Source organism: Culex quinquefasciatus, chromosome 3, assembly GCF_015732765.1.
Source record: "Culex quinquefasciatus strain JHB chromosome 3, VPISU_Cqui_1.0_pri_paternal, whole genome shotgun sequence".
Classification (NCBI taxonomy): domain Eukaryota; kingdom Metazoa; phylum Arthropoda; class Insecta; order Diptera; family Culicidae; genus Culex; species Culex quinquefasciatus.
Window position 1 is genome coordinate 6,748,615 of NC_051863.1, and position 12,396 is coordinate 6,761,010.

The following is a 12,396-nucleotide window of genomic DNA, read 5'->3' on the forward strand; positions in this document are numbered from 1 at the left end:
TTTAAAATCGATTTACCCTATTTTTTGCTGCTTTTATTAGTTTTTAATATGTTGCTGAAATGTTCAATATTTTTACATAACATTTTCTTAAGTGAAAATTTTCGAGGAATCAATTGGTGTTAGTTAGAACCCGCGGAAAAGGTCGATTTACCTTTATTTTTTGCTGTTAATTTTAGTTTTAAAAATGTTGCTGAAATGTTCAATATTTGGACAAAGCTCTTTCTGACGTGAAAAATTTCGAGGAATCCATTGGTGATAGGAAAAACTCGCAAAATGTATCTGAAAATCATTTCGATGGAGAAGAAAAAGTTATTTCACCGCATTGAACATTTAAGCAACATATTTTAAACTTATAAAAACAGCAAAAATAGGGTAAATCGACCTTAAACGGGCCTTACGCAAATATCCGCGGATTCTCACCATCTTCAATCGATTCCTCTGAATTTTTCACATAAGAAAAGTCTTGGTTGAAAGTTCAAACCGAGGTTCTAACTGACCGGCATCAATTAAGTCCGTTTTCAATTTTGGCAGCTGTCCACAATACAAATGGTACGTAAATATTCCAAAATCTGTATTAAACTTTGAAGGAACTTTGCAATCATTTTCAGATCCCCAAAATTATTATTTTTTGATTTTTGAGATTTTTTTTATATGTTTCAGGAGACCAAAACCCGCAACTATGGTATTGTGTCAAAAATTGTGCAACTGAGTTATGATATCTTGAAAAATAGTGACCTGATTTTTACGTTAAATTTAACTTGCAATCGAAAAGTAGATTTTTTGATAAAGCCTCGTTTTCAAGATATAGCCACCGAAAATTTGGTTTCAGTGAAATATTTGCAGTTTTTCGATTTTTGAAAATAGTGAACATGAGTGACCATTTCTATTTTTTTAAGTTCAGAAAATTAACTATAAAATTAGCTAAGAGACATTGAAGATAGGACCTTTGGTCAATAAGATACAACGGCTTACAGAAATAGAATAAGGAAAATTGAATTTTGCTAAGTCTATCCCAATCAAGCATCTGTTTGTTTCTGAAATTTTCCGATATTTTCGAAAACAATATTTTTAAATTTTTTTAATCGTGACTAGCATTTCAAAAGGCTGTAATCTTGAATGTATGGGTGAACCAATATGACACAAAATGGCTTTTTTGGTCATATGGAAGGCCCCACAAAGTTTGAGCCACATAAAAAAATACAAATAAAATCCATTCCTGGTTTTGGTTCAGAAAGAGAATTGCTCCCAAAGCACCCGAAAATGTATTACCATAAATTAAAGCTGCCAGCCCCACTGGGTTATGTTTACCACAGAGAGAATTCTGAAAACAGATCACATTTCACAGAATCTTCAGGGGAGGAAAAATGCGTGGGCATAACGTATCAAACGCTCCGATTTCTTGCCTCAAAATTCAATGTTTGTAGAAAATGTTATTTTGATTCAAAATCAATAAACAAGTTTTATAAAATTTAATCTGATTATTTTACAGTCGATTTTAATATTTTTCTATAAAAAAAATCAGTTTTAGTTATTAATTATATTTTTTGACCCTTCATTTATTTATTTTTTTGGGAAATTTTGAAGGGAAGGGGAAACTAAAACTTACAATAAATTTTGCAATATTCTTATCAAATGAACAAAAAATCATTAAAGAATATTGTAAGACATTTTAAAAACATAATTAAGACATCCTTTGGTCATATTTGAAAATATTTCATAAATAAAGAAGTAGGTACTGCTAAAGTGTAGAAAAATTTAATATATTCTTAAAATAAATACTTTCATTTGACTTTTATTTTACTTTAAAATGTACCACACATTATCTGAACTGAATTGAAATTGCAACTAAGATTTTGGATCTTGAAAAAAAATTTAAAAAAATATAATCAAATGTTCAATATCTCCAAAAACGCGAAAATTATGTAATTTTTTGGCTATAAAACAAATAAACAAAATCTTAAGTCGTTTTTAAGGTGTGTAAGGTGTTGTAGATTAAAGTATGTACACTTATGTAGTTTAAAAAATTAACGATATTATTATGCTTAGTCCACCATTACCTCCAATCTGTGTTTTGGGAATTTATGTTGTAAAAAAATATAGTGAAATAAAAAAGTAACTTTTCAAAGTTTTTTAAGATGTCTTGATCATAACTTTGTCGAAGAAAAAGGTTCAAATTTTCGAATATTTTTAATATATGGACATAGTTTTATGGAATTTAAACAAAAAAACAAATAATAACAAATCGATGCCTCTGTGCTCTATTATGCTAACTAGATAGGAACACCAGCAAGCTTAGTAGGGTAGAGTAGTCATCAATGAGACACGGGGAACAAATCTTTCAAAACATGAATTGAAAGTGATTTTTGGCATATTTATAGAGTTTTAACATCATTTAACCAAAAATACAAAGTTGTATAACTTTTGTTAATTAAACTTTCATGTTGGCAAAATTGCTCTAAAATGTTCAAGGCCAGTCACCTGCTAAGGAACAATACAAAAACATGATGTTTTACTAAAAAAGTATTATTTTCATAGAGTGTCTCATTCTTCCCCAGCTGTCTCATTGTCCCTGCCAAGTGCGTCTACAATGATACAGTTGAATAACTCTAGCTGTAGATGTCGGATCGATCTAATATTTTGGTTGAAAACCAAAAGTGTCTCATTGATGACTACCCTACCCTACAAGAGAGCACAGAGGCATCGAAATATTGTCAAACTTTGTTTTGCGAATAGCTAGAGAACGATCCCATCCCAATTCGCATTCGTTTGATGCTCAATAAAGGAATAAATTCCGTAAATCACACACCACAGACAGGCAGACAGTCGTAACTAATTTAAGAAACTGTCAAAAGAGTGTAAATAAGCAGCGGTGAGTTGAAACGTGATGTGGAGAGTTTCTGAATATTCAATATAACCGTTAAAATTTTGATTGATGGTTTTGAAAATAAGTTTATGTCGGTTTGTCTGTGACACTAATACTGTTGAAACAATTATTTTATTAAAGGTGAGCTATCGAACGTAACATTAGATCGAAATTTAAACAAAAGCCAACAACCTACCGTTAGCTTTGGCTTTGTACTCTTGGGATCTTCGCCCTGCAGCTTCCGCAGGTCCTTGGTGCGAACGAGCTTCGAGAACAGTGTCAGTCCGGTGCCACCGCCAGGAAGCGGAATTGAAAACTTCATCGTTGCCCGGACGGGGACGGGGGGACGACCGCGCGAACGTTTCTTGGAGCCGCCGTCGTCGGATGTGTCCTTCCTGGAACGACGGTGTTTGTGTGCTGGTGCGTGGTTTGGTGGGACGACGACGACGACACCCGCCTAGGAGAGTCTTAGATTGTCCGTAAGTGGTCCATGTGGCACGTGTCCGGGGGTGGGGCTGCTACGCTGGGTTTGGAAGCGTTCTGGGGATGATAAGAGAATATAAAGAGAGATTAGTCTTCATCTTTATTGAAGAATCGTGCGTCTCCATGGAACAAGGTATCATTGAATATTTGCAAGGAGACGCATGGTACTTGACGAACCGGAATTGATTAAATTTCGAATTTCATCTCCGTAAATCATCTTTAGTACATGAAAATAATCCATAAAATGAATGTCTACAAGACAAAGTAACACAACCTGTCAATTCACCTGCAACCGTACAACAGTGGCATGTAAGTGCCAATTAATCCATGGAAAACAAGATCCTTCCACCACATCCGGGCAATTATGTCCAATATCCGACGTGTGACATCGAGTTGTGCACAAGCCACTTTACAATCTCATAGCTCGTCCGTAAACGGACGTTTTCTTTTGCCATTCCCAGTCCTAGAATGATGGCTATTGGAGCAAATTGAAATTAATTTTATTTACAGCGCAAGGAGCTAAACGACATCAAATGCAATAATTATCAAAAAAAAAATGGGCGTTCAATTCCTAATAACCTATTCGTAGCTTCTTCATTAGGCAATTACTAACAAATATTTACCTCGCATTCATTTCAAAGTTAGTTATTCCATTTAACAGGATTACTCCCTTCCAGATAAAATTAGCATTCGTCATCACAGTCATCTTCCCGAGTAAGCCAATTAGCCTGTCGGCTTGTGCAAATTGTAATTCGCCTAGCTGTCTAACGTCCGCGTCATTTCCAGCGTCAGAAGATCTTAGTTGAGTTAACGTTGGGAATTTCCCCGCGTGACTTTTGACAAATTGGCTAAATTTATCCGAATGAAATTTGGTCCAAATGACGTTACAATTATACGCCCAGCAGAAACTGCTGCTGCTGCTGCTGCTGACGAGGGCGCTAGATTAGTGTTGTTATTGATTTAAATTTATCGCACGTTGCCGACGTGCTTCAAAGGAGAGACATTTCTTGGGATGGGACCGAAAATCGAATTAGGCTGGGTCGGTTGTGTTTGGTTGTGGTTTTCGGAGAGGACTAGAAAAAGCGAGTTTCTGTCTTTTTTCTTGCGATCAATTCGATTTGTTCAAAGGATTTGAAGAAATGTCAGCTGTAATGGAATGGATTTAGACAGCTGGTGGTATTTGTTGATTTGTCATGCATGTCGATACAAGAGCAAGACTAACATAAATATTTAATTGAGGCCATTATCATAATTTAGTCTCGAATTCATAATTTTAATTAAGTTTTAACAGAAATTCTGTTGCCCGACCATTCAATTTGAATAAAAATCAAACATGATTTTTTTGTGAAAATTTTAAAATATTTTAAAAATTATTTAATCATAAAATTTTTAAAGAGACAAATTAGTGTTTTCAATTCATTTTATTTTTTTCTAATCGTGAAATTATCAAAAATGTTTATCTCCGTAAAATTTGTTTGTCCATGGGTAATTCTCCGCCAACTCACACAGCAGTTGCCCCGACCCCTCTTCAATTTGCGTGAAACTTTGTTCCAAGGGGTAACTTTTGTCCCTGATCACGAATCCGAGGTCCGTTTTTTTGATATCTCGTGACGGAGGGGTGGTACGACCCCTTACATTTTTGAACATGCGAAAAAAGAGGTGTTTTTCAATAATTTGCAGCCTGAAACGGTGATGAGATAGAAATTTGGTGTCAAAGGGACTATTATGTATACGCCCGATTTGATGGCGTACAGACATGCCTCGGTTTAGCACCGCATATGGGGGATGCAAAACCGAGGAGTGCATAACCGAGGCACAGAGCTTATGGATTCTGGCTAAATTGGAGACATTGGCTATAATCGTATGAAAAATCATGCAAACATAAAAATATTATAGTAATTTGGAATCGGGATGATGTCAGCTATCCATTAAAATTATAATTTCATGAAAATTTTCACAAAAATACGTATTTTTCCTGTATTTTGAAAATGCAAATGCAGAAACCAAAAATATATTGTTATTGCTATATGGGTATCAAATGATCAGGGGTTTTTCATACATTTTGATTGTAATAACAACATTTTTTTCAAAATACTCAAAATTTTCACAAAACTACGTATTTTCGAAAAAAATACCCAACATTTCAGTTTTTACAATACCCATATTGTAAAAACAGAAATTTTGGGTATTTTTTCGAAAATTCGTAGTTTTGTGAAAATTTTGAGTATTTTCGAAAAATGTTGTTATTACATTCGAAATGCATGAAGAATTCCCAATCGTTTGATACCCGTATTGTAAAAACTTAAATTTTGAGCATTTTTTCGAAAATACGTAGTTTTGCAAAAAATGAGTATTTCAAAAAAAAAGTTATTATTACATTCGAAATGTTTGAAAAAATCCCGATCGTTTGATACCCATATTGTAAAAACAGAAATTTGGAGTATTTTTTTCTAAAATTCGTAGTTTTGTGAAAATTTTGAGTGTTTTCAAAAAATGTTATTATTACATTCGAATTGTATAAAAAATTCCGATCGTTTGGTACCCATATTGTAAAAACTGAAATTTTGAGTATTTTTTTCTAAAATTCGTTGTATTGTGAAAATTTTGAGTATTTTCTAAAAATGTTGTTATTACATCCAAAATGTATGAAAAAATCGTGATCGTTTGATACCCATATTGTAAAAACTAAAATTTTGAGTATTTTTTCGAAAATACGTAGTTTTGAGAAAATGTTGAGTGTTTTCAAAATACGTTGTTATTACGTTCGAAATGTATGAAAAAATCCTGATCATTTGATACCCATATTGTAAAAACTGAAATTTTGAGTATTTTTTCGAGAAACATCGAAAATACGTGGTTTTGCAAAAATGAGTAATTAAAAAAAAGTTATTATTACATTCGAAATGTTTGAAAAAATCCCGATCGTTTGATACCCATATTGTAAAAACAGAAATTTTGAGTATTTTTTCGAAAATACGTAGCTTTGTGAAAATTTTGAGTGTTTTCAAAAAACGTTATTATTAAATTCGAAATGTATAAAAAAAATCCCGATCGTTTGATACCCATATTGTAAAAACTGAAATTTTGAGTATTTTTTTCTAAAATTCATTGTATTGTAAAAATTTTGAGTATTTTCTAAAAATGTTTTTATTACATTCGAAATGTATGGAAAAATCCTGATCGTTTGATACCCATATTGTAAAAACTAAAATTTTGAGTATTTTTTCGAAAGTACGTAGTTTTGTGAAATTGTTGAGTGTTTTCAAAATACGTTGTTATTACGTTCGAAATGTATGAAAAAATCCTGATCATTTGATACCCATATTGTAAATACTGAAATTTTGAGTATTTTTTCGAGAAACATTGCATTTTCAAAATACAGGAAAAATACGTATTTTTGTGAAAATTTTTATGAAATTATAATTTTAATGGATATCTGACATCATCCCGATTCCAAAACACTATAATTTTGTTATGTTTGCATGATTTTTCATACATTTAATGCCAGTGTCTCGCATATAGCCAAAATCCCATAAGCACTGTGCTTCAGTTAAACACTGGGCCGTGCTTAACCGAGGCAGCTGTACGAATCAAAACCGGGGCAGTGCAAAACCGAGGCGTGCCAAACCGGGGCATGACTGTACTTAAAATTTCGAAAAAACGTATTCTTAATAAAAAAAAACTGAAAATGTTTTAAAAACTCTTTCCGTTACTTGACTGTAAATTTTTTTGGAACTTTTAATTTTAAGGAAAATTTAATATACTTTTCGAATCACATAAGGGTATTTTTTCATTTAGAACATTTTTTTTTTTTTTCATTTTAAAATTTCGTGCTTTTTCTAACTTTGCAGGGTTATTTTAAGAGTGTAACAATGTTCTACTGCAATATTTAAACTTAAAAAGCGATGATACAGAGCAGTTATCACATATTGATTTTATTTTGAAAAGTTTTAAGGTTAAAAAATCACATCTCGATATTTGCCAAAAATCCGAATTTGCCAAAATTAGAGGGAGACCTGTTTTGCAAAAAGTTGCACGAATCGATCTAACCATGGTTGGTCGATGGTTCAATAGTCAAAATATAAATAAAATTGAAATTAAATATCTTTCAAATGTGTTTAATTTTTTTAAAAACTGGCAACCCTAACTCAAAGTTATGACCACTTCATTGCTATGTTTACGCCTTTTGAAGCTGAATGTCGCTAATCTGTAAAGAAATTACGTCCGGATTCATCGTAAAACCCAACCCTGGGTAAATTATCGAAAGATCTTCCCAACGAGTCTAAAAATTTTAATATCTGGCAACCCTGTTGCAAGCTAATAGTCACTTAAGTGATATTTGCATACATAAAACAAGCGTGAAAAACTAGCTTGCTTTCAAAGAGGAACTGAATTTCTTCTTCACAGCTTAAAAATTAAAATTTTATGAAAATGATGTTCGAACTTTTCAAGAGACCCATTTTGGGTATGGATTCGTTGCTCCAAAATTTCGACCGACCGAAATGAGATTTCCGCGAGAATTTGAAATAATCACGTCTGGTTTGTATAACCACCTGTACCAAGTGATTTATTTATTGCTGGTAGACCGAAATTTGCGGAAAGCAACAGCTCGTTTGAGTGCCAATAAAGGCCTATATTCAGAGTGTAAACATTACTGTGAGCTTTACTGGATTACGTTTCCCAACCTGATGGTTCCGCTGAGGCTATAAAATTGAAATATGATTCTCTCAACATCGCAATTCACTCCTGAGTAAGACTTGTTGCTCGCATTGCCAAACATGAATTGTGTGGTTGTATTCAGATAGAAATTGATTTAACTGTAAAAACATTATTATTTAACTAATTCAAAACTGTTTATTTCATGTTTTACAAATTTTAATTTATGAAATAGCTGAAAAATTACGAAGGTGAAACAGCTCCCACCGTACTAATTGGGTCCGTTTCAGTCGCTGTAAATCGTTTAGCCGAGTAGATTGCTCCACAGGACAACCCCCATGCCATTTCCAGTGTCCCAATGCAGTACACAAACCACCCACATTACAACCTTAACCAGCTGCTTATCCACGTTAATGAACTAGTTACGGGCACTTTAGTTGACCAGACCCACCCCCACATAAACTGGTTAAATTCTGCGCGGAAAATCCTGACTCAACCGAGAGGCTTTTGCGTTTTGTTATTGCTTTTCCATTTCCATTCTCATTTGCTCGATGAGTTTTTCTCGAGGCCACCCCTCGAGCCGGTTCACAACAATTTAGTCACTGGAGAGCAGGTTCTGTGGGGTCAGTTGTTTGCTGAAAAAGGTCGTTTAAACGACATTTATTCGGAGAAGCTCGAGGGCACAAAGGAAACACAGAGAGGTTTCGAAATAATAATCACGAGAGTCGTTCAACGGGGTTGTTTCAATCTCTAATGATGATTTTGACTCACCAATTCGCAACGACGTGGATCAATTTGTTGCTTTAATAAGGAGAACATAAGAATTAATGGTAAAGCTGTGGAATCATTGTTTTAATAAACAATGGAAAATGCAACAGCGAACTTAAATTATCTGAAGAATGATATTGAAATTTAATTTTATATTTTTTTTTATTTGGATAAAACTTAGTGCGTAATATTTATATGACCAAATTTGCATCAATAGTTTTAGGGACTTTTCACTCACTCACCAAACATTCAATATTATACCCTTTTGAAATGTTAGTCTTGATTTGAAAATTTTAAATATATTGTCTTCGAAAAGATCGGAAAATTTCACGAAGGTTTCATTTTTAACCATTGTAAATCGGACCATTAGTTGCTGAGACATCGACGTTAGAAAATGTTGGGTTGTTTGGGTGAGATTTAGAAAACATCATTTTTCCGTTGCATGGCAATACCTCAGCAACTAAAGGTCGTATCAACAAAGTTCAAAAAAGCAAAATATAGAGAATTTTCTCAGCTTTTCAAAAATAGTTTTTTCAAAAGTGGGAAACCTGTGCACTAATTAAAAAAAACAAAAACTGCGACTATTTTTAAAAAAGTTACCTAAAAATTGCTATAACTTGAAAACGATGCAGTTTATCAAAATATCACTAAAGAACTTTTTGTTTTAAAATTTGTTTTTGCATCGAAAAATGAAGTTGAAAAATTTTTGCGACCAATATTTCGATATTTTGAAAAAATCTGTATGGATTTAAAAATTTATAACTCAGTCAAATATTTTTTGCACAACTTGGAAATTTCTGAAAAGTTTGCATTTGATGTCCCCTAAAACATATCAAAAGACAAAAAACAATAAAATAGTGTTTTTTTGCAAATCATGTTTAAGTGACAAAAAGTTAAATAAAAAATCACCATTTTTTTACCACGTATAATTTTTTCCAGTGTAGTCCGTATCTATGATACCTACAACTTTGCCGAAGACACCAAATCGATCAAAAAATTCCTTCAAAAGATACAGATTTTTGAATTTTCATATATCATTTTTGTATGGACAGCTGCCAAATTTGTATGGAAAATTATATGGACAAACTAATTATGCAAAATGGCTTCTTTGGGCATACCAAAGGCACCAAAAAAGTTTCAGCCGGATAAAAAAATACAAAAATTAAAATTGAAGAAAAAATACCGTTTTCGTAGAGAATTGGTCTACTTCAAAAGTTATGCTAAAGAAACGATATTGTTTTCGAAAGGATCGAAAATTGGCATTAGAAAATAGAGGGTTGTTCTTGTAAGACTTAGAAAACTTCTATTTTCCTGTTTCTTTTTCTTTTTGCAGCTGTATCTTAGTAACCAGAGGTCCAATCTTAAATGTCTCTTAAATGTTTCAAAGCTAATTTTCTGATCTTTTAAAAAAATAGAAATGGTCACTCATGGTCGCTATTTTTAGTAATCGAAAACCTGCAAATTGTTATCTGAAATCAAACTTTTGATGGATATTTCTTGAAAACGGGAATTTTATCAAAAATTCTGTACAGTACTTTTCAATTGCAGATTCAAATTAACATAAAAAAAATTAGGTCAAATTTTTTTTAGGAAATCGTTTTTTTTTCAATTTTTTTTTTCAGAAATGTGAATACAAAGAGACTCGTCTCTTTGTATTCACAGTAATGCATTCTGCTAAAACGCTCAACCAAACCACAATTTTCAAAAATTATAGCTCAGCGGCAAATTTTTTTTACAATACTTCTCTATGGCTAAAAAAATGCGGGTTTTCGTCCTCTAAAACTTATAATCAAATAATACTAATTTTTGAAATTGAGTTTATGTTAAAACAAAGTATAATAAAAAAATCGGCAAGATTTTTTTCCGTCTACTTATTTTTTCTGAATAGTTGCTCAGAAAGTTCCTTCAAAAGTTACAGATTTTCGAACATTTACGTACTAAATTTGTATGGAGACAGCTGCCAAAATTGTACGGAGACCTGTATGGGTGAACCAATGACACAAAATGGCTTTTTTGGTCGTATGGAAGGCCTTTACTAAGTATGAGCCAAAAACTAATAAATCCATAAAAAAAAATCCGGTTTTGGTAGAGAATTGCTCCAATTTCACTCAATCAATCAATTTTTTTTCTCGAAAATTTGCAACACTGCTAGCATTGCTTTTGAATAACTTTTCCCATAGCTCATAGATGGATTTTTTGTTACCTTACATTTTTTTTGCGTGTAAGGTCGAATAATAAAAGATGATTTTTTATTAGAAACTTTTTTTCAAAAATACAAAAAAAAAACAAACAAAACGGTCCTTTTTCGCTGTTTTTCTTGATTTGATTGTTTACTACTTGTTTACAAACATTCGCGATTACTGAAAATTTCAAATTCTTTCATTCTGGTTTCATGTCAAAGACATCTCTGGAGTTTGTTTTTCAAAAAGGTTCACTAAACCAAATTTTCCGTTTTTGCTTTTTTGGTGTTTTTTATTACCTCTGACACAATGCGATTTCAAAACCACCCAAAAAGCAAAAACTGGAAATTTGGTTTATTGGACTTTTCAAACAAAAAAAAACTCCAGATCTCTACAAAGGTAGAAGAGAAACTCGTTCTCTTTGTTTTTCCTCTCTCTCTTTCAATGAGTGCTCCGTGAAACTCTTCTTGGAAAGATTTTTACATGGCTGATCTTGAGAAAGGATGTTTTCTGGAACCGATCCTAAAATAATCTTTTGCATATAGAAAAATAGTACAAATCTTGTGAAACAATGTAAAAGACTGAGGGTCTGTACGCAAACAGTTCAGTTTTGCCATCAATAATTTTAAATGTGTTCAAGGTGTTTTAAACATTTTGATCAAATCGCAAATTTTATTTGCTCAATACATCAAACTACAAAAAAAATAATTTCGTTATCGATTCCGCCATCGCTGTCCTTATAAGCCTCATAACCGGGTTAAAGTAAAGTACTAAAATACAAGTTCGCGCCGTTCCGAAGATTAGAGAAGTTTTATGGCAATTTCCACGACCGCGACCGGAGTTTTGTTCCATTCCAAGCAAACAAAAACGCGCGCGCTCTCGGAAAAGTAAACACCTGCGGCGACGTTGCCGCTATGCGGAAAATAAAGACGAAATTTAAATTAAACTGTCAGCTATAAATATTGCCTCCCGGAAAGGAGCAAAGAGCGTCCAACATGTAGGTAAAACGGAGATGGGATCAGGCTGATTGTGAGTTTTCTTTGGAACTTTTTCCTATAGAAAAGGACACTCGTTTGTTTGAAGTGCCCAACTATGATTTATAGGTTATAAATTTAAATTTATGATTGAAAGAAGATTTTGCAGTGGAATTTACCAAAACTGTTGAGAAACACGCCCTTTCCAAACGTTTGCCCAGAAAACATTAACTTTCGATCCTCCGTATAGCTATCTCTGGCACACATCATCGTCATCATCATCGGTTTGGTGTGTTTGTGTCACCGGAGAGCGTTGGCTTCGCTTGTTGAACTTGTCAACTGGCTGCCAGCAACAGATTTTTCCACCCTTTTTCCTCAATTTTCCAATGTTGATTTTACCCTCTCGGTTCGGCAGCCAGAGCTACTCGTTGTGTCACATGTGTATGGGTGTGTCCTTGAAAAGAGTTACAGT

At 33.1% G+C, this 12,396-nt stretch overlaps 1 protein-coding gene across 3 annotated transcripts in view; it reads right to left on the reverse strand.

The window, feature by feature from the left end:
- Positions 1–12,396, reverse strand: part of LOC6032202 (cationic amino acid transporter 2) — a 62,992-nt gene that overhangs the window by 26,462 nt on the left and 24,134 nt on the right. For all 3 annotated transcript variants that reach the window (XM_038263408.1, XM_038263406.1, XM_038263407.1), the window contains exon 3: positions 3,060–3,403. In XM_038263408.1, coding sequence (XP_038119336.1) covers positions 3,060–3,185 — 126 coding nt within the window. In that variant the 5' untranslated portion in view covers positions 3,186–3,403. The remainder of the gene's footprint in view (positions 1–3,059; positions 3,404–12,396) is intronic.